The following is a 23,000-nucleotide window of genomic DNA, read 5'->3' on the forward strand; positions in this document are numbered from 1 at the left end:
ACACCTAAATTCATCCAGAGGATCAACATTTAAGAGCCAAGGTTCAGCCCGACCGCTATCAGTGTCTATCCAGACGATTTCACCTTCAGCTACGTTCACACTAGAAGAGTGCTGATTATGTGTGTTAGATTGTTTACATTAACAGTGCTGTGGGAACAGTGGAGCTTTGGGCTATTACGCAGCCACTGTTGGGCCTTTGAGCAAGGCCGTTGACCCTCTCGGCTCCAGGGGCGCAGTACGATGGCCGATCCTGCGCTCTGAACCCAGCTTCCAAACAAGCTGGGATATGAAAATCTATTTTTGTATAGATTCATTCTATACAACGGCGCTCATTCTATTCAATTCTGTGGTAACTTAGTGGTTAGGCTACTGCACTAGTGATCAGAAGGTCACTGGTTCAAACCCAAACCAGTGTTGAGTTGCCTATGTTGGGCTCCGGACCCTTAACTGCTTTTATAGTAATAATAATTATTATAATAATAGTTTACATTTGCTCTTCATCTTACTTTTACATTTAATTAACAACCACTTTATCAGGGTAATAACATCTATTAAATTGAGTACACATTTTGGCCCCTCTGTGTATATCCATATTAATATGATCCATATTAAACAACTATTTGTATATAGTATTTCTGTCTACTGGCTACCATAATGTTCTACTTTAAAGGTGCACAGGGTAACATTTCAAAGCTACAAGCGCCACCTTTAATCTAGCAGTGTGAACGTAGTCAAAGTGGTCCAAACGTAAACTGAAATGGCTTTTAAGAATGGCATCGAACTACTTGCTGCTTAGTCTTTCATGAAATGTGTGAAAGTAACCACTGAGACCGAAGTTAAATCTGTCTTACTGCAGCATTTGGTGTTTTTATCAATAATCCTATTAAACCAATACATGTAATTTAATAAGAAAAAACATCATACACATCAGATCCCAGGACCCAGCACTCCTTCTATTAAAGTGTTAGTGATGAAACAGAGAAGAGGGAGAGAGGGGCGTGTGTGATGGAGGCAGGGCTGGTCTTGATTTGCACTTTGAACCCAGGAAAAGTGGTGGTGACCTGGTGGAAGGGAGGGAAAGAGAGAGAGAGAGAAAAAGAGAGAGAGAGACAGACGTTACATACCATACAGATTTCTCTTTTTTTTTTATCTTTCTTCTTGCCCTTTCATCCGGCTCAATTTCATTCAATTATCTGAATAAAATTCACACAAACCATTTGACAGTCCACCTACTGGCATGTTTTAGGAGTCTTGGAGAAACTGGACTACAAAACAGTCCACCTACTGGCATGTTTTAGGAGTCTTGGAGAAACTGGACTACAAAACAAAACAGTCCACCTACTGGCATGTTTTAGGAGTCTTGGAGAAACTGGACTACAAAACAGTCCACCTACTGGCATGTTTTAGGAGTCTTGGAGAAACTGGACTACAAAACAGTCCACCTACTGGCATGTTTTAGGAGTCTTGGAGAAACTGGACTACAAAACAGTCCACCTACTGGCATGTTTTAGGAGTCTTGGAGAAACTGGACTACAAAACAAAACAGTCCACCTACTGGCATGTTTTAGGAGTCTTGGAGAAACTGGACTACAAAACAGTCCACCTACTGGCATGTTTTAGGAGTCTTGGAGAAACTGGACTACAAAACAAAACAGTCCACCTACTGGCATGTTTTAGGAGTCTTGGAGAAACTGGACTACAAAACAGTCCACCTACTGGCATATTTTAGGAGTCTTGGAGAAACTGGACTACAAAACAGTCCACCTACTGGCATGTTTTAGGAGTCTTGGAGAAACTGGACTACAAAACAAAACAGTCCACCTACTGGCATGTTTTAGGAGTCTTGGAGAAACTGGACTACAAAACAGTCCACCTACTGGCATATTTTAGGAGTCTTGGAGAAACTGGACTACAAAACAGTCCACCTACTGGCATGTTTTAGGAGTCTTGGAGAAACTGGACTACAAAACAAAACAGTCCACCTACTGGCATGTTTTAGGAGTCTTGGAGAAACTGGACTACAAAACAGTCCACCTACTGGCATGTTTTAGGAGTCTTGGAGGAAACTGGACTACAAAACAGTCCACCTACTGGCATGTTTTAGGAGTCTTGGAGAAACTGGACTACAAAACAGTCCACCTACTGGCATGTTTTAGGAGTCTTGGAGGAAACTGGACTACAAAACAAAAGTCCACCTACTGGCATGTTTTAGGAGTCTTGGAGGAAACTGGACTACAAAACAGTCCACCTACTGGCATGTTTTAGGAGTCTTGGAGAAACTGGACTACAAAACAGTCCACCTACTGGCATGTTTTAGGAGTCTTGGAGAAACTGGACTACAAAACAGTCCACCTACTGGCATGTTTTAGGAGTCTTGGAGGAAACTGGACTACAAAACAAAAGTCCACCTACTGGCATGTTTTAGGAGTCTTGGAGGAAACTGGACTACAAAACAAAAGTCCACCTACTGGCATGTTTTAGGAGTCTTTGAGGAAACTGGACTACAAAACAAAACAGTCCACCTACTGGCATGTTTTAGGAGTCTTTGAGGAAACTGGACTACAAAACAAAACAGTCCACCTACTGGCATGTTTTAGGAGTCTTTGAGGAAACTGGACTACAAAACAAAACAGTCCACCTACTGGCATGTTTTAGGAGTCTTTGAGGAAACTGGACTCTCTCTTTCTGGACTGGTTTTTAATTAGAAAGGGTTCGAATCCCGGCTCTCCCAACAGTCACCTCTCTGATCCTGGAATGATTTCTAACCCTGTGCTCCGCTCCCCACTTTCCATTGAGCTGGGTTATGAACTTATTTCACTTGTTATAACGTATATTGTGTACTACATAAACATGACACAGTACACGTGAACTCACCTGTGCTCTCTGACTGAACAACGGAGACCTGGAGGCGCCTGGTTTGCTTTGGATTCAAACAGAAAACAATGAAGAGAAAAAACTGCAGAAAGAGGGGAGAGGAGGGTTTGGGGAGGGCAGAAAGAAAGGTTTGCAGCCTGACCAAGGCCATCCATTGCCACCATCACACATAGGGAACCTAAAAACAAGAATAAAAACATCATTATTATTATTATGGACACCAGGATAACATCAAGCTCCCCTCATGACCTCCCCAAACAGATTTAAGCATCATTAAAACCTTTATGTGAAGTTTTGGAGCACAAAACAGGTCTCCACCTTCATCTTTCCTCACAGAACTGAAAGAGTCTTCATGAAGAACCTCAATCATCCACCGCACCCATTCAGGACTGAGTTTAGGGCATTCAGAGACAAATTAAATCTATTTTTGGGGGCAAATCAGTGACCAAATGCCAAATTGAGCTCTTTCTGATCTGTTGTTCACCCTGTGTATTCTGTAGAATGGCTTTCAGATCGGAGTACATCTGATGCGCTCATGGAACCTAACCGAATTATAAGAACTACATCAAACCTCCATCTCAGTCTATTTAGACGAGTTAGGGGGCTATAAGAGCTTTTCCAAAACGTCAGAGGAGTACAGCTGGCATTTCCCTCTAAAGGATCTACAGGACCCTTCACTCAGTACTCCTAAAATAAACAATCAAGTTCATTCAGCTATTTATAAAAGTGAATCTGTGCGATGATGTGTTTATAAACTCAGAAAAGGTCAAAGCTCAGGAGTGATCGAGCTCACATGAGGCCAAACGGAAAACGTAACAAAGCAGATTAACAATAAACAAACTAAACTAATTTAAAAAATCACTTTACTTGATTATTGATAATAATAATAATAATAATAATAATAATAATAAAACCACCTTATCCTGCTCAGCGTTGATCTGCACTCTGAGAGAGGAAGCGAGGGAGGGAGGACTGAAATGTAATATCCTTCTATCACAATATTGTCCAACCTAAGTGCCTGACCTCACTTGTTTCCTAGCACTATTGACCGAATGGGCACAGATTCTCACAGACACACTCCAAAAGACTTGTTTCCTAGCATCTTAGCAAGCATCTTTAGGTTATTAAAAGTAACCTAGCAGCTTCTGCAGTGACGGAGGATTAAAATACAAGACATGCCCTTTTGTATCTATAAATAAATAGATTTTTAATAAAAAAAAAAAGCACTAATGAATCTCAGGTGTGAAAATGTCAGCGGGTTTGCAGTTATGTAGTAAAATGTTGGCGTGTCCACAGCTCAAACTAATGGAAGTAGGAGTGTAGTAAACGTCGTGTTTGTGTTTGTTTCTTACACATATTTCAGCAGAACTGCCTGGATTTCCAGCCCTGAGCATCTGCTGGAGGGAGCCAACGGAACTGCAGGGGTTTCATAAATAATACATCAATAAATCACACATTCAAACATCACATTCAGAGCAGAGGAGACTGAAAGGGTGTGTCTCAAATGGCACATTATTTCATATTTTTGAGTTCTTTTTGAAGTAATCAATACAATTCATTTATAATCCAAACAGCTATGAACCAGTCTGAGAATGCAGACGTAGTAAAATGTAAAATCCAGCAAATTAATGGGACACAGTATTTATTACAGATTCCACTGTGTGTAATAGAACTTGGTGAATTCCCTTTAAAGGCGGCGTGTGTGAGTGATGCAACACAGACGCGTAACCCGTTAAGGTTCGGGCACAGTGGCAAGAAGGTTTCTGTGTGGAGTTTGCATGTTCTCCCCGTGTCCGCGTGGGTTTCCAAAGACGTGCAAGTGAGGTGAACTGGAGACACAAAATTGTGGTTTGGTGGAGTCCTACAGCCTCATAGTGTTTCTGTAGAACCTTTAAGGTCAGTGCTTGACTATATTGTAAGGCTTGAGGATGTGTGAGATTCACATTCATCGTTCTGATCATACATCATATGGACAAAAGTATTGGGACGCCCCTTTTGAACGTTGAATTCATGCGTTTCAGCCTCCACAGTTACTGAAAGTTGTAATAACAGTTTAGGGAAGGCTCTTTCTTGATATCAGCCACACTCAACATCTCTGGGATGAACCGGAACATCAGTGCTCTTTTGACTGAATGGGCACAAATCCCCACAGACATACTTCTATAGTGTATTTAAGTCATACCATGCTTGTATAACCTTGTGAACTGATGAATCTTGTGTGATGAGTAACTACCGTTCCTGTCATGAATGTAACCAAAGTGTAATAAACAAACAAACATTAAGGTTTTAACTGTAAAACAAACCTAGAGGTCTCTGACGGTTCGACACTGTATGATTAAATTGCTTTTTTAATGCATCATATCATTAATTAAATATTAAAACGTGTTCTGCGTTGTTTTAGAACGTGACTGCATTAGGACTCGCGCTGCTCTTTGTTTATACTGGAAGCGAGCTGAGCGTTCCGGATGCATCATACTACCTGCTTTATAATCTGTGTAGAATCAAACCCCACCTATTTTATATCCAATATCGTAATAGAAGGATATTATGGACCTATTTCAGTCCTCCCTCCCTCGCTTCCTCTCTCGGAGGGCGGATCGATACGAGCTCATGTTAAAAAGAGTCGGTAAATTAGAAGACGGGACGGGTGGGAGATCTGGCGTACGGCGCTGTGCTTTTATAACTTTCCACATTAAAGCTCACACGCAATTAAATGATTCGGGCATTAGATCAGCGGGATTGTTACAGGGCCGTGTGTGGGCTCCCAGGGCTCTGGGAAATTTTGCTGACAGGTGTAATAATTCAATTATATAAAGGGAATCACATGCTTCCAACATCGCAGCAACAGTTTAGGGAGGGATCTTTCCTGTTCCGGCATGAAGAAAAGCTCGGTTTAAAGAAACTCCAGCGTCTGCACGGCGCTGCCTGAACTACCGTGAGAGCTGCCAAACGCAGAGACAGAAAAAGGCATCGATTTCCCATCGGTTCTTTTAGCGCAGTGTTTAAGTGGGCGGCTAGACAGCTATTAAAGTGTTAAAACTATTGATCAGTTGGTGGTGTGCTGGTATTAAAAGTGGTTTGGGTGATGTTCCCACTGTAACCGTACTCAGACCTGCAGAGGGGCCGTGCTCAAATACCCTACAGTGGCAGCTTGGTGACGATGGGGCTCAATACCTAAATACCTTATTAGTTTGGTAGCTTAGCCCTGGATATGGACTCATGTGCTGGATGAAAGTTAAGCCAGGATATTGATTTAGTATAAAGTGTTTAAATATAATGTGTTAAAGTATTAGTGGTATTACTGGATGCAAATCTGAACCTTATAGCAGCTACGATAACATTAGGATTTTCTAGGGGGAAAGGATTTGTACCCAGGTTGCCCCGGTGCCATATTATTATTATTATTATTATTATGGGTGAACGGCATTTAGCGGGGACACTTTTATCCAAAGTGAATTACAGTTCTGTGAGAGTGCACAGTCTAAGCAATTGACGGTTAAGGGCCTTGCTCAAGGGCCCAACGGTGGCAACCTGGCAGTGGTGGGGCTTGAACCGGCAACCTTCTGATTACTAGTCCAGAACCTGCCCTACAGTTGTACAGTTGCTACAGTCGGAGGGAAGCACTGTCGCCTCACAGCAAGAAGGTCCTGGGTTCGATTCGGACAGGGTCCTTTCTGCGTGGAGTTTGCATGTTCTTCCCGTGTATGTGTGGGTTTCCTCCGGGTGCTCCGGTTTCCTCCCACAGTCCAAAGACGTGCAAGTGAGGCAAAATTGTCCACGACTGTGTTTGATATTAAACTTGAACTTATGAATCTTGTCATGAATGTAACCAAAGTGTAAAACATGACATTAAAATCCTAATAAAATAAATAAATGTACATTATTATTATTATTATTATAGTTGTGTATATACAGGTATATATATATATATAAATATATATTGTTATCAAGTGGGCTCTGACTCTGTTTGGGTCTTTGCTCTGTCCGTCTTCTGCTGTATTCATCTATCTTGTTGCTGGCCGTCCTCTTTCTCTGTCCAATAAATATTTTTTTTTCTCATTGTGTGTCCATAATAATAAAGTTTGGTTATCTGTGCTTTATTTAAGAGGTTTAATTTGGTCCAGGATTTGATTGTTTGTCTTCCTTGATGACCAAGATACTCTTAAAAAGTGCTTTAAATATAAGATACTAATATTGCTGGATTCTTACTCAGCTTTAAACTCAATCCATCGTTTATGAAATATGTTCAATTTAATTTTGTGTTTCTATGATTTGTGTAAATCCTATTTATTTAAAGTTTCCTCCAGGCCACCCGAAGAGGACGGGGGTCCCTGCCGAGTCTGGTTCCTCTCAAGGTTTCGTCCTGTAATTCTAAGGGAGTTTTTCCTCGTCACCGTCGCCCTCGGCTTGCTCGACGGGTTTTTTTTATATCTGTTGGTCCTGGATTCTGTAAAGTCGCTTTGAGACGATGTCTATTGTAAAAAGCGCTATATGAATAAATTAGACTTGACTTGACTTAAGAAAACTATAAGAAACTGAACACAACAAACACTGAATATTCTTTAATTCTAATTGTTTACAATTCCTCCGCAGCGTGCACCACACCCACACCGGCTGTGGACGGCAGACTAGCGAATGCCCACACTGACACACAGTTCAGTAATTAACTGAAGTATTTTAAACACTAATGGATTTCCAGAAATGTGCTCGGCATCACGATTACCATCTGTTACTGACGATGAGTGAGGGGGTCTACTGGGAGTTCAGAGCTACAGAGCTACAGCGGATTTATTTTACTTTATTATAAACTACTACAACAACCCTATTAGTTCAGTAGCTTAAGCCCTGGATATGGACTAGTCTGTTACATATAACACCGGGTCATCTAGCATCATTCAACTAAACATTCCCAAAACATACACTGCCTTTGGCTCTTCATCATTTCAGTTATCTGCTGCTAGAGATTGGAACACACTCCAGAAAACTTCTCAAAATGTAAGAACAGCATTAGGAATATTTTTACTTGTTTTACTATGAATTGACTGTTTTATAATTATGATTATAATTTTTGTTCTGTTTTTTCCCCCTGTTGATGATGATGTATTTCCTCTTCCTCAAGTAGACTCTTCTACTTGCCAGGCTGTTATTGTAAATAAGAACGTGTTCTTAATGACTTGCCTGGTTAAATTAAAGGTTAAATAAAAAAATAAATAAAAAAATAGTGTGCTGGATACATGTTTAGCCAGATTATTCATTTAGTTTTTCCTTTTATTTATTTGTGGGTAGAAGAAACTGATAAAAGCCATCGTGCCGCCCGGAGAAGGAAACTACAAAGTAAAAAGTAATTAATGTAAACCTGAAGGTGGTCTAAAGCAGCGCTTCCCAACCTCTTTTGCACCACGGACCGGTTTCATATAAAATATAATTCCACGGACCGGCGGGGGCGGAGGGACTTAAAATAGAATAACTATACTGCTCACAGATGAGCTTTTTTTTCGCTGCTTCCACCTGGGGGTGATATGAGATGAGTACTACAACTACTGAAGTGCTTTATTAGAAGAGATTCTCGTGACTCTGGTCTATGTAACTGTAATGGCATTGTGTGTGTGTGTTACCTGAGCATGAAGAGAGGAGGGGTAGGTGAAAGCTGGCGTAAGGGTGTGAGATAGATCAGCGGGGTACAGCGGGTATGATGCCCACACATCAGGGTTGCTAGGATACAGACCAGGAACTGTGAGCTCATCTAGGAACGTGGAATAACAGGAACGAAACTGAGATTCAGACTCAAACATAAAAGAATAAAGAACAAACTGATTTATAAAATAACTTATGTTATGCATATTAATAAAGCTCATGAATTATATTGGGCTCATCAGGTGAGACACAGCATGTCATTATTCAGTAAGACCTTCTTTAAACTACAGCAATCTGACCAGTGAGGAGACGTTTGACGTTCGGCTGAAAATCCTTAATTAATTCTAAATTAGTGCTTTTTATTTGTTTTGTGGGTAGAAAAAAACTTCTTTTTTCTCCCCTTTTTCGGCGTATCCAATTACCAAATTACATTATGCTTCCTCTCTACTGATGCTGATCCTTGCCCCGGTTGAGGAGAGCGAGACTGACACACGCCCCCCTCCGACACGTTCTTTAAACAATAAATTATAGAGCATGTTGGGAAATCTTGTGTGGTTCACCTGTCGGTAAATGATTTGTGGCTTCATGAACTTTCCACTAGTGAATTATGAACCCAGTTTTACTGATGGGTTTAAAATGGTTGCTGGTGGCTCTGTAGCTTTTTCATTTAATTGTTGTTTAATATTTCTTTGTTGCATTTTTGTGTACGGAAATCAAGTCAAATTTGCAGCATCGTAACTAAGTTTTATTTTATTTTTATGTAAACTTTATACAGAGGTACCTTGAAACTCAACGTCAATTGGTTCTGGGAGTGGGGTTGAGTTTTAAGGTATTTCTTCCCCATAAGGATGTTTGGGAAACCTGTTAATGCGTCCATGGTCCCGTGGAGCTGCAGATATTTTAGTCTCATGTAAAATAATGAGGTTGTTTTTGACACTTAAACACTGAAAATAACACAAAAATAATATAAAAAATACAATTACAAACACTTCTTTATTGTTTCCTTATGCTTCTTAATCAGAGAGAGAACTTATGAGCAGTAATAATGAAGAGAAGTTTAGTGCTTCTGTCTCCTTCTTTTACTACATTAAACCACGTTAAGCTTTATTTTCAACCAGAAGCGTTTTAGACTCTGGGAGAAGCTGATTCTGATTCTCACCGTTTCTCAGAAGCTGGAGCTGTAACACAAGTTTAAAAGTGAAACAGGGAGGAGAATCCAGATAAACACAGATACACGTGGAGCTGTAACCCTGGATCTGCACCTCATTCCACACTGATGCAGATTGGTCTCGTGTTCGCACCGCTCAAGCCGAGCGCTGAACAAAGCGGCAGTCGCCACACACGTTGAGTTGAAAGGAAACGTTGAGTTTAAGGGAACGGATTTCTCGACGAAGGACGTCGAGTTTCAAAGATTTTGAGTTTAGGGGACGTTGAGTTACAAGGTACCGCTGTATATTGCTTAGGAAAACGTGCTAAATTTGAAGAGGATGTATACATTTCATTCATTCTCATGTTTTACCACTGCTTCATCCTGGTCAGGGTCTTAGTTACGCCAGGGCATCACAGGGCCTCGACCACCCTCCCCCTTTCTCAAACAAAGCCAATCATGTCTGTATGTAGGCGCCCGACCAGCCGATAGCCCGACTGGAGATTTAAACCCTGGATACAAGCAGTATTGGGCTAGAATAATTCCCAACTTCACCAGTCAGCTGACTTTAAGTAAAGTAAATAACAAAAACCTAAAGAAAAAAAGCAGAAAAATCCCATCTTGTGTGTTATGGTGTTTATTCCAGCTTTATTTAAACATTCTGGTAATTATTCCCTGACGTTAGGTAATCTTATCTAAAATAAAAGCAGGAACAAACGTACAGCAGATCAGAGTCTTACACTAATTGGCATCATTTCTCCGTTTTGGACGGGTGTCTCGTTACGTTATGTTCTTCGGTATTTGTCTCCTCTCATATTTCTGCTCAGAGGCCACGGGGGGCATTTTATTTTACTCAGACAGATTAAGATAAAATACGGTCACACAACAGGAATGTACAAGCAGCCGAATCTCCATCAGGAGTGCGTGTGTGTGTGTGTGTGTGTTACTTCATGGCTCTGGCGTCATGGCCACTTTAACGAAGCAGCCATTACTCGTTTCGCTTCCCTACAGTCCGCCGGTAACCCCAGTAAACAAGCTAACCACATAAACCAGCATCTAGTAAACAAACTAAAGGAAGCGACTGTTAGGAGTCGGCCTGCACACCCCACGGCCACTGGAGGGAGCCAGACCGTGGCTCAACCTGCGGCTTCTGGTGCCCGCGCGGCTGGTGGCCGATCGACTCCCTTTGCGCCCACCAGAGGGAGCCAACTTCGCGAAACTCCACCAGTGGCCACCAGAGGGCATACAGCCCGTAACATGCCCCGAGGGAGGAGAACTACAACTCCCAAAACACCCTCGGGCAATCAGCGTTCACGAGGAACACCTGGCTGAGCGTGTATTTAAGATAGCGCTCAGCCAGGCTTCCTCGTCACACCCTCTCTCGTGCTCTCTTGCACATTAGTTGTCAGGGACACAGGTAACGCGAGGTCTCATAGAGAGTTTGCGGTAGGCCCAGGGGCCGAGGTAATAAAAGCATTATAGGGAAAGATTTAGTCAGTGTGTGACTTCTTTGCGTTCTCCTGATTTTACTAGGAGAAACGCTTTTTCTTTCTTTCCATTTAAATGCGCCTCCTCCTCGACCAGAGGATCCGCAGTACTCTTTCTCTGTCACTCCGCCTCGTTGCTAGAGGTAGAGCCTTAAGACCTTTCTTCTCCCCGTCCTTCAAGTGAAGCGGGGAGTTTCTCGCCATTTCCAGGCTCTCTACTCGTTCCCTACGGGGATCGAGGTTGTTACCCTTTCTTTGCCGGCACGAGCGAACACGCTCGGTGCTCTGTAACTTTTGAGGTGGTCACGCCCATTCTCGGGAGTACTGAGATTAAAGTTCAAAAGCACGCCTCTAACTTCTCAGCTCCCGGGCGTGAACCTGCTCTTTAATTTTATTTTATTTTTCTGTTTTTGTTAATAATGCAGAAAAGAATGATTAATTAATTGAAAGAGAATAATCTAAGTTTCCCTGATTTTCCGAACTCATCTTTTGTTTGAATTCGCAAGAAGGCGATTCTTTTGTTTGCCCTTTATATCCCAAACCGTCGGCATCGACACCAGTGGCGCTGTGGCTCTCCGGTTTAAGTCACTGTGTCATAGAGTCCGAGGTTCCCGGTTCGAAACTCACTCGCTGGACAAGCGCGCATAGGTGCAGCGCGTGAATATATTATTTTTTATTAGCGCATCAAGCGTATACTAAACTCCAGAACTGTTTATTTAGTTATTGGGGTTTTGTTTTCACACGTGAACCTTCAGTTCGTTATTTCTGTTGGCTTGGGCTGGCCCCGCCCTCTTTTCCAGCCACTCTACTTAATTTAGGTTCACGGCGAGTTTAGATTGCGTCGGTTCCGCCTCTCCCGGGCCGACGCTCCGCGATTGAGTCCACCCGTAGGAAAATCAGAACAGAAGGGTGTGACCAACAATGGACTCAGCGGGTCACACAACCCTGCAGCAGGCCGTCACGCTGCAGGAGTCAGTCATTCATAGACACGAAAGTATGCTTAACGAACTGGCCGAACGCTTTAGCTCGCTTACGGTGTCTCAACCTCCGGCCAGTCCTTCGCCTCATACCCATACCACCGAGCCCCCGATAGCCCCTCCAGAACGTTATTCAGGGGAGGTTCAACGATGCAGGGGTTTCATCCTACAGTGCTCCTTAGTTTTTGAGCTACAGGCTTCCCGTTTCCCTACTGAACGGTCAAAAGTTGCATATATGATTTCACTCTTGTCGGACCGTGCCTTGCTCTGGGCCACGGCCCTATGGGAACAGAAAGCACCAGAGTGTAGCTCAGCTGAGGAGTTTTCGAAAGCACTCATGGACACCTTTTATGCCCCACGGGGAGGCAAGGAGGCAGGACCCCGGCTGTTAGAGTTGAGCCAGGGGTCGCGCCCAGCCATCGATTATATAATTGAGTTCAAGACCCTAGCCGCCGAATGTGGTTGGGACCAGGCTGCCCTTAGAGCCATCTTTCTTAAAGGTCTCAGCGAAAAGCTCAAAGATGAGCTGGCCACCCGAGACCTTCCTTCCTCTTTAGGGCAATTATACGAGGTGGTCAGTCGTCTCGACCTCCGTCTAAAACAACGAGCCCGTGAACGGGTTGAGACGGCTCGGCATACCACCACACGGGGATCATGGTCCCAACTTCCCACCTCCTTGGGTCCATCCCCAGTCGGGGAGGAACCCATGCAAATAGGCACCTCTCGCGCACGCCCCGAAGTTTCGGAGCGCCAACGCGGACGGTCAAGGTCGGGAAACGCGCCGGCCCGTCCCTAAGTGGGGGCTCGGGTCGAGGCCGGCTCACTGCCCCCGACTTAGGTCTTGCATTAACGGCTACTTTCGTTTGGAATAAGGGGACGTCTAATAATATGGCAGTTTGGATAGATTCTGGAGCCGCCAATAACTTCATGGATCTTCAACTTGTTAGCCACCTTGGGCTTACTCCACAACCATTGGCCGCCCCTCTTCCCATAGTAGCTATTGACGGTCATCCCCTTGGGGGGGGCTCCGTTCGATTTAAGACCCCTCCCATCACCATGCGGTTAGGAAACCACTCGGAAACATTGTCCTTTTTTATTACTCGCTCTCCCAAAATGCAGGTTATTTTGGGTCACCCATGGCTCAGACTCCATAACCCAGTCATTGACTGGAAGTTGGGCACGGTCTACTCATGGAGCCCCAGATGTCAGGAGTCATGCCTAATACGGTCAGTGCCGCCTGGTGATCTGCCGGGCAAGCTGTTGGCTCCTTCTCCGGACCTCACTACTGTCCCCTCTGTTTATCACGACCTAGCAGAGGTGTTCAGTAAAGCCAAAGCCCAACAATTGCCGCCTCACCGGACCTTTGATTGCGCTATTGACTTGCTTCCAGGTACGTCACCTCCCAGAGGTCACCTATTTGCTCTCGCTGCCCCGGAAAGGAAGGCAATGGAAGAGTATATCAAAGAAGCTCTGGCACTGGGCTTCATCCGGCATTCGAACTCACCAGCAGGCGCGGGGTTCTTCTTCGTGGGCAAAAAAGATAGAACCCTGCGTCCCTGCATAGATTATAGAGGTCTCAATGTAATCACGGTTAAGGACCGTTATCCTCTCCCCCTTATGCATACCGCGTTCGAGGCACTGCAGAAGGCTCAGATTTTCACGAAACTGGACCTTCGCAGTGCCTATAATCTTATACGCATACGACAGGGGGATGAGTGGAAGACCGCCTTTATTACTCCCACTGGGCATTACGAGTACAGGGTCATGCCCTTTGGCTTAACCAATGCTCCGGCGGTCTTCCAACGGTTCATAAACGAGGTACTTCGGGAGGCGTTGGACCGCTATGCATTTGTTTATCTGGACGACATCCTCATTTATAGCTCCTCGCTCAAAGACCACATTGTCCACGTCAGAAGGATCCTCCAACTTCTCCTCCAAAACCATTTGTTTGTGAAGTTGGAGAAATCAACGTTTCACGCCTCCTCAGTCTCCTTCTTGGGCTTTATAGTTTCGCATGGTGAGCTTAGGATGGACCCAGCCAAAAACCAAGCGGTTAAGAATTGGCCAGTTCCCACTTCATTGCGCTCAGTTCAGCGTTTTCTGGGTTTCGCTAATTTTTTCCGTCGGTTTGTTCGGAATTTTAGCTCAGTTGCAGCTCCTCTCATTGAGCTCACCAAACGGTCAAAAGGCTCTTTCCAGTGGTCCCATTCGGCCCAGAAGACACTTGACACCCTCAAGGAGCTCTTGATCTCTCCTCCTGTGCTCCGGCTCCCTGACCCGGAGCTCCCATTCATAGTGGAGGTGGATGCATCAGATGTGGGGGTAGGCGCGATCCTCTCTCAACGCTCGGGGGAGGATCAGAAATTACATCCCTGCGCCTACTATTCCCATCGGCTTACCCCAGCCGAACGCAATTACCCTATTGGAGACAGGGAACTCCTTGCAGTAAAATTGGCATTAGAAGAGTGGCGCCACTGGCTTGAGGGGGCACCTCATCCGTTTCTGGTCTGGACGGATCATAAAAACCTGGCGTATATTCAGCAAGCCAAAAGGCTAAACTCAAGGCAGGCTCGCTGGTCCCTGTTTTTTGGGAGGTTTCAGTTTACCCTCTCCTATCGCCCAGGTTCAAAAAACGCCAAACCGGACGCCCTCTCCCGCCAGTGGGATCCCCCGGAACCTAACTCAGAGGCCAAGCCCATCCTTCCGGCCGCCCAGATTGTAGCTCCTCTCACCTGGGACATTGAGAGAAAGGTCATTGCTGCCCAGCGCAGGGAACCAGATCCGGGTGGGGGTCCCGAGGGCAAGCTATTTGTCCCGTCCAGCATGCGCCGCCAGGTTCTTCTCTGGGGACACGCCTCCAACCTCACCGGCCATCCAGGAGTCTCACGCACCCTAGATTTTTTGAGACGCCGTTTCTGGTGGCCGGCCATACAAGAGGAGGTTCGTTCCTTTATAGCAGCCTGTGATGTCTGCGCCAAAAACAAGGGACCTAGGGCTCGACCCCAGGGGCTTCTCTTGCCCCTACCGGTCCCCTCTAGACCCTGGTCCCATATTGCGATGGACTTCGTCACGGGTCTGCCCTCCTCTAAGGGTCTGAAAGCAATACTGGTGGTGGTGGATCGATTTTCTAAAGCGTGTAAATTCATACCCCTTTCTGGGCTCCCCTCTGCTAAGCGAACAGCCCAGATCCTCCTTCAGCACGTCATTAGACCCCATGGCATACCCACCGATATTGTGTCTGATCGTGGACCCCAATTCGTGAGCAGGTTCTGGCGGGCCTTCTGCAGCCTCATGGGGACCTCGGTTAGCCTGTCGTCTGGGTACCACCCAGAGTCGAATGGACAGTCTGAGAGAGTCATTCAGGATCTTACACGCTCCCTTAGATGCCTGACCTCCGGCTGCCCGAGCTCATGGCCCGACAAACTCCCCTGGGCCGAATATGCTCACAATACCCTCAGGCACTCGGCTATTGGCATGTCACCCTTCGAGTGCCAGTTTGGTTTCCCCCCCCCACTCTTCCCAACCCAGGAAAGAGAGGTAGGGTCCCCAGCGGCTCAGCACTTTGTTCTCCAGTGCAGACAGGCATGGCGTAAGGCTAAAGCCGCACTGGAGGCCAGTTCCGCAACCATGCAGCGCACAGCCAACAGGAGACGTCAAGCAGCCCCCTGTTTTCGGCTAGGACAACGCGTGTTGTTGTCCACCCGTGATCTACCACTCAGAGGCGAGTCAGGTAAATTAGCGCCTCGATACGTGGGACCCTTTAAAGTCATCAGAAGGGTGAATCCTGTCACATATCGCTTGGAACTACCTCCAGCGATGAAGATTCACCCTACGTTCCACGTATCACGATTAAAGCCCTACTTATGCCGGACTCTCCCACAGCAGCAACCTCCACCGCCTCCCAGAGTCATAGATGGAGCGCCGGCCTACACCGTCCGTCGTCTACTTGACTCACGACGGGTCCAGGGCTCCACTCAGTACCTGGTCGACTGGGAGGGTTATGGTCCTGAGCAAAGGACCTGGGTCCCGGCGCGCCACATTTTAGACCCAGCACTAATCCGAGAATTCCGAGAAAACAGGGCAGCTGGCATGGGAACGTCGGGAGCCGTTCCAAGACGGGGGGGTACTGTTAGGAGTCGGCCTGCACACCCCACGGCCACTGGAGGGAGCCAGACCGTGGCTCAACCTGCGGCTTCTGGTGCCCGCGCGGCTGGTGGCCGATCGACTCCCTTTGCGCCCACCAGAGGGAGCCAACTTCGCGAAACTCCACCAGTGGCCACCAGAGGGCATACAGCCCGTAACATGCCCCGAGGGAGGAGAACTACAACTCCCAAAACACCCTCGGGCAATCAGCGTTCACGAGGAACACCTGGCTGAGCGTGTATTTAAGATAGCGCTCAGCCAGGCTTCCTCGTCACACCCTCTCTCGTGCTCTCTTGCACATTAGTTGTCAGGGACACAGGTAACGCGAGGTCTCATAGAGAGTTTGCGGTAGGCCCAGGGGCCGAGGTAATAAAAGCATTATAGGGAAAGATTTAGTCAGTGTGTGACTTCTTTGCGTTCTCCTGATTTTACTAGGAGAAACGCTTTTTCTTTCTTTCCATTTAAATGCGCCTCCTCCTCGACCAGAGGATCCGCAGTACTCTTTCTCTGTCACTCCGCCTCGTTGCTAGAGGTAGAGCCTTAAGACCTTTCTTCTCCCCGTCCTTCAAGTGAAGCGGGGAGTTTCTCGCCATTTCCAGGCTCTCTACTCGTTCCCTACGGGGATCGAGGTTGTTACCCTTTCTTTGCCGGCACGAGCGAACACGCTCGGTGCTCTGTAACTTTTGAGGTGGTCACGCCCATTCTCGGGAGTACTGAGATTAAAGTTCAAAAGCACGCCTCTAACTTCTCAGCTCCCGGGCGTGAACCTGCTCTTTAATTTTATTTTATTTTTCTGTTTTTGTTAATAATGCAGAAAAGAATGATTAATTAATTGAAAGAGAATAATCTAAGTTTCCCTGATTTTCCGAACTCATCTTTTGTTTGAATTCGCAAGAAGGCGATTCTTTTGTTTGCCCTTTATATCCCAAACCGTCGGCATCGACACCAGTGGCGCTGTGGCTCTCCGGTTTAAGTCACTGTGTCATAGAGTCCGAGGTTCCCGGTTCGAAACTCACTCGCTGGACAAGCGCGCATAGGTGCAGCGCGTGAATATATTATTTTTTATTAGCGCATCAAGCGTATACTAAACTCCAGAACTGTTTATTTAGTTATTGGGGTTTTGTTTTCACACGTGAACCTTCAGTTCGTTATTTCTGTTGGCTTGGGCTGGCCCCGCCCTCTTTTCCAGCCACTCTACTTAATTTAGGTTCACGGCGAGTTTAGATTGCGTCGGTTCCGCCTCTCCCGGGCCGACGCTCCGCGATTGAGTCCACCCGTAGGAAAATCATAACAGCGACTCCGTGAAATTAGCGCAAACGCACACGACACAATACGGGAATTTGGTTTTTGCAGAGGTTTGTTTAGCTCACAGACAGATCTGGTCCTTGTGTACATTTCTGCTGAGCCCTGAACTGAATGAATACATGAGGTGATCATTCCGTAAACATTACGAACGGGCATGAGTATTAAAATACGCTACATAGACAAAAGTACTTGTACACCTGACCATGATGTCCAATTTCAACCATCAAATGGTGTTGAAATAGAGTGACCGCTATGTGCTGCTCTTCTGAGAAGGATTCTCAAGATTTTGAAGTATGTCTGTGGAAATTTGTGTTTATTTAGTCCAAAGAACATTCGTATGGCTGGGCAATGATGTCAGTCAAGAAAGCCTCAGTTATAAGCGTGGCATTAAGCCGGATAGGGACTCTCTCATAACTGATGCAACTACGACCTCTGCTCTGGGAAGAGAGTGCGGATCAGGGTGCGTCTCTCCGTACACAGAGCTGATCCGCAGCTGATCTCGATCTAGTGTAGGTGAAAAGATGTGAGATTTAAAGTCGTCCACTTTTCTACAACAGACCTGTGGTCGAGTTGTACAGTGGAGTTTGCAAATGTGGTTTTATTTGTTAAAGAAAGAGCCGAGGGTAATTGTACAATACTTAAATATTACATAAACAATAAAAAGTGAATTTATTGCAACTGTTTCACGCGTATTCCATAATACATATATTGTGTCATTTTGTGGGGCCAAAACCTTCATTATATACGTGCTGAAATTAAACTGCGTTATATTCTATGTACTTAGGAGAGTAGAATGAGCCACAGACATATAAAAAGTCCCAGTCATACAAATTAAAACATACCGTGATATACCGCGACACGTCAGGATCTTTAAAAAGGCCGTGATACAAATCTTTGGTATTATGGTATACCGCGGTATTTAAAAATGTGAAGCGCCAAATTTCCGCTTCAGGTCCACCTTGAAAACGGAGACTTTAAGACCTGCGCGCATCCACAATAAGGGAGGGGCGGGAGTTGTAGGCGGTTGGAGCTCACTGATTGGTTGTGGGGGTGCTCACATAGGGTGTGTTCAAACACCTAGTGAGCTGCCTTGCTGTCTTACTGCCTACACAGGCAGCTGCCTCAGTATATAGGATTCTGATAGGTCAATGACTTATTATAAGGCAGGTTATTCGAACGCGCTACTTAGACAGCGATTCCATCGGGTTTTGCCTGCTAAGCTAACAGTTAGTATCTTGCCACTTAAAACTATGGGATGGGGTGGCACAACACGCTGGCATGTCAATACAACATCTGTGTACCGAATACGGTTACATTCACTGACAAGCCCGAACTTGCAAAAGAAACACACTTGTGCAAGTTTATACAATCTAATATTATCTGTGTGTGTGTGTGTGTGTGTGTGTGTGTGTGTGTGTGTCGCGCTCACTCGTCGCGATACTAAAAGTGTTTCGGATTTGAATTCCGACAATAAACAGCTTTTATTATGACTGATTAATTCCCCGTACTGATACCAATAAGAACGGCGCAAAAATGAAAAGAACATATAAAACATATAAATATATAACGGTTCCCAGAGATGCGACTCGGTTCGTTTGAAAGAGCCGTTCAGTAGAATCGGATCGCTCGCGAACGACCCGTTACTAACAGAGAGACGTCCGCAACCCCACGCGGTAATACCGTATAACGCGGTATTTTCTGAAGACGGTATGACGGTATGAAAATCGGCAATATCGCCCAACCCTACCCAGCACCACCGCTGATACAAAGCCAGAGAACCAGAGCTTTATATCATTTCAGTCGGCATTAAGCTCTCAGTGACTCACAGACAGACAGCGGTTTATACGCCGAGATGTTTCGCTCTGAGATCTCACCGGAATTACGGTATTAGATGAATCACGATCTGAAGATCTCAGAAGGGAGGAAGGGTGCAATTTCAGTCTGTCCGTGACTTATTAGAGTGGAAAACACACCCCAAGCTTTCTTCTTTAGTAACTGTACCATTACAAATCGCAGAAAAGCTTTGTCTCAACGTTTATACAACCTTTTATACTTTAGACCTCATTTGGACTTTATTAATAGAGTTTATTCCAGAACTGCACTTCAGCTATTCAGATAAGCCAAGTCCACTTTGGTACCAAGAAACAAATGAACTGGGCCTGGTGAAAGAGCCTAGTCAAGTGTTCTGTTCTCAGGTGTCTGTTAGTTTAGGTACATAAATAAGTAGTTGGGGCCTCTGGCATGTTTAGCTGTTCTGTTATAGTGTATCAGGAACAGTTTGACTGATTCACTTTTAAAGGAAACACGTGTTAGCCCACACTGACCCTTCCAGACTGGTTGCAGTCAGGCATAAGGAAGAATCAGCTAGTGGGTGGAATCAAGCTGTTTTCTAAAAGTATGACATGTCTTTATTTTTACTCTGATATTCACACAAAGCTGTGCTCATTTACGCTCATTTTTTGCTCATAATTTATTACGTTTGTGTGTGTTACTCACATGCATCCCGGCTAATGAAGGGAGGCCCGGGGCTCTGCTGAGAAGGAGGAGGGTTGGGCGTCCCCACCAGTTTGTTCTTGGCCATCTTGGTGTTGGCTTTGGCAAACTCCAGCCGTAAGGTCTGAGGAATCTCTGGGTCGAAGCGAACTCCCTATAGAAACGTTCAAGTTCAACTCTGACACGATTTCTTGAGCAATAAGAGCCAGAGAAACGTCCATATCGAATACTGTGCTCAGCTGGTCATGCAGATTTCCTTCTTTTTAACCCTCAGGTCAAACTGAGCCATTTAAAACATTTTCATTGAAGTAAATAGAACTAGAATTGTTATGTTCCCAAGCTAATTTATATTTATAATTCAGAAATGATTGACCTTTCTTTCTAAAGTTAAAGGATGCTGAGGACATCACCATTTAAATCTGAATTAACCATCACTGCAATTGAATAATCCATGTCAAGTTTAAATTAATGAAACTGATTAAAAACCGGTTTTCAGGTTTTCATTTTATTTTAAGACAAATCAATCACATGCGTTACTGTTAAATTAAAATAAATCTTGGCAATAAATGATAAAATAAAATTTCTGTTCATTCTGTCATTACTAATTCAGCACGTCATTTGAAATACCTGCTGCATAATTCAATTTAGAGCGGTAAAGTCTACGTTAACGCTCACGTTATAGAAACATCACACCTGTTAGTCTCATTTCAGTGGCTGTAAGAATAACGTTATATGTAGTACACGTGATCTGATACTTACGTTGAGGGCGTTCTTGGCAGCTTCTGCCTCTGATCTGCTGTCGAAGCTCACAAAACCCACTGGCTATCGAACACAAGCAGTGTTGGACAATGTGTGAAATATTCAAAATATAGAAGTGTGATATATTTACAGAGCGACTTACAGAAGAGCTTCCATAGTGAACATTACATTACTCTAGTTTAAGCAGACTAAAGCAGACTTTTTTCTTGTTTTTTTTTTTAATAAGAGCGTTAGTAAGTAAGTACAAGTCAGCTTAAGTGTTTAGTAAAGAGGTGATGAAGGTTTTTAATCGTTTTTTAAAGACAGCGAGAGACTCAGATGTTCGGACAGACGGGGGAAGTTCGTTCCACCACTCGGGTGCCAGAACAGAGAAGATCCTTGATGCTCGTCTTCCTCGAGTCCTGGGTGGAGGATCAAGTCGAGCGAGACTAGTGGCTCTTGCTCAATTTCACACTACAATCACTATTACTAACTTCAATCTGTGTGTGTGTGTGTGTGTGTGTGTGTGTGTGTGTTTAAGGTGTAATGATAGATCCTGCCATTTATACTAAACCATTTATACCATAATAAAATATTTTCAGTACAGAATTGTAAAACAAATTGGCGCTCGAGTAGTGCAGCAGTCTGGTATGCTGGTGCACCTCCCTTAAGGACTGGGTTTAAATCTCAGCTGTGCTATTTATTGGGATGTTGGGAGTGTGTCTGTGGGAATAAGTCTTTGTGGAGGCCTGGCTAGCCATCGAGGTTTCACTTTGTCCCAAAGGTGCTGGGTTAAGGTAGGGTTGAGGTTAGAGTTTGTGCAGGCCACTGGAGTTTCCACACACCACGTCTTCTTGCACATATTCGATGCTCCATGTTGGAACAGGAAAAGTCTTTGCTGAAGTTAACGACGTATCGTTCCACGTCTGTAAATATTTATTCTTATTTCTATTTTTACTCTGATCTTACTTTACTTTTATTGTACAGTGCCATTGGGTGTATTGAAAGGCACTGTTTAAATAAAAAAAATATTATTAATATTAAAGCTAAACTCAGTCTCTATAAGGAGTGTCTGCATCCTTCTGGCCATGCCATGTACCAGTACACCGTCTCTCTCTCTCTAACACACTCCATCCGTCCCTACTGAGAGAACGCAGGCCGGCTATAAATAGTGACTGTGAGCTCTAGTGCTATATATGGTGATATCTGGAATCCACTCATTTACTTTAACGCAGTTATTGCTTCGGCTAGAACACACACACACACACACACACAGTCTTGTCACTGCTGTACCAAACGGGCACTTGTATTTTTCTATCCCTTACAGGAAGTGGTGATGTTCTTGCTTCCTTTTGTTCTTGTGTTGATAAGGACTAGTTCTAGAACTAAACTCTGTGGACACTTTATTACACTGAAAGCTACAGCTTCCGTCCAGCTTTTAAATGCGATTAACACATTGTACAGAGGAGGGGAAATTATCAGTGACTGAACACCACAGACGAAAAAAAGCCACGTCAGACCACAGCACTCGTTTCCACTTTGCGTCAGTTCGTCTCTGATGAGCTTAAGCCCAGACGAGGCAGCACCCTTGTAATTTTACTTTTTTACTTTTATTCATTTTATGAATCTTTAATAGTGTTGTGGACTGTAGATGGCGAAACCTCTAAATTCATTTGAATCATGCATTGAGAAATTCAATTTGATGCAAAACGGTAAACCATGGAGCATCCTTGCTAGCATACAGCTGAGCTTTCGATTATTGTTCCTTTCATTTATACACCATAATAAAACATTTTTGATACAGAATTGTAAAACAAATTGGCGCTCAAGTAGTGCAGCAGTCTGGTATGCTGGTGCACCTCCCTTAAGAACTGGGTTTAAGGAGTCACGTGGGGAAGACCTGGAAAATGGCAGCACCTTAGACAAGCTCGAAAATTATTTACATTTAAGCGCTATTAACTCTCCGCAAATTCGGTTATTATAAGTGACAAGTTATATAAAATAGTATAACTTTAATTTCGATTATGGAACAAGCAAAGCGACGTGTGCAAACTCGTTTGAAAACTATGGTTCCTACAGACGCTAACCGTGCCAGTTCGGAAACACGTCATGGGAATAATATCGAGGACCTTTTTGCAGAAATCACCAGGATTGGTTCTACCCTGAACGGAGTGGCGAGTGATGTCCAATCATTTCATTTTA

General features: G+C 44.6%; 1 protein-coding gene across 1 annotated transcript in view; it reads right to left on the reverse strand.

The window, feature by feature from the left end:
- Nucleotides 1-836: 836 nt before the first annotated feature.
- The window catches only part of rbpms (RNA binding protein, mRNA processing factor), a 34,486-nt gene continuing 12,322 nt past the window's right edge, over nt 837-23,000 (reverse strand). The window contains exons 4-9 of the mRNA XM_063008570.1: nt 20,820-20,882; nt 20,064-20,214; nt 8,490-8,617; nt 4,227-4,290; nt 2,875-3,052; nt 837-1,061 (exon numbers count right to left, since the gene is read on the reverse strand). Of these exons, the coding sequence (XP_062864640.1) occupies nt 4,234-4,290; nt 8,490-8,617; nt 20,064-20,214; nt 20,820-20,882 (399 nt within the window). The 3' untranslated portion in view covers nt 837-1,061; nt 2,875-3,052; nt 4,227-4,233. The remainder of the gene's footprint in view (nt 1,062-2,874; nt 3,053-4,226; nt 4,291-8,489; nt 8,618-20,063; nt 20,215-20,819; nt 20,883-23,000) is intronic.

This window comes from Trichomycterus rosablanca, chromosome 14 (genome assembly GCF_030014385.1).
Source record: "Trichomycterus rosablanca isolate fTriRos1 chromosome 14, fTriRos1.hap1, whole genome shotgun sequence".
Classification (NCBI taxonomy): Eukaryota; Metazoa; Chordata; class Actinopteri; order Siluriformes; family Trichomycteridae; genus Trichomycterus; species Trichomycterus rosablanca.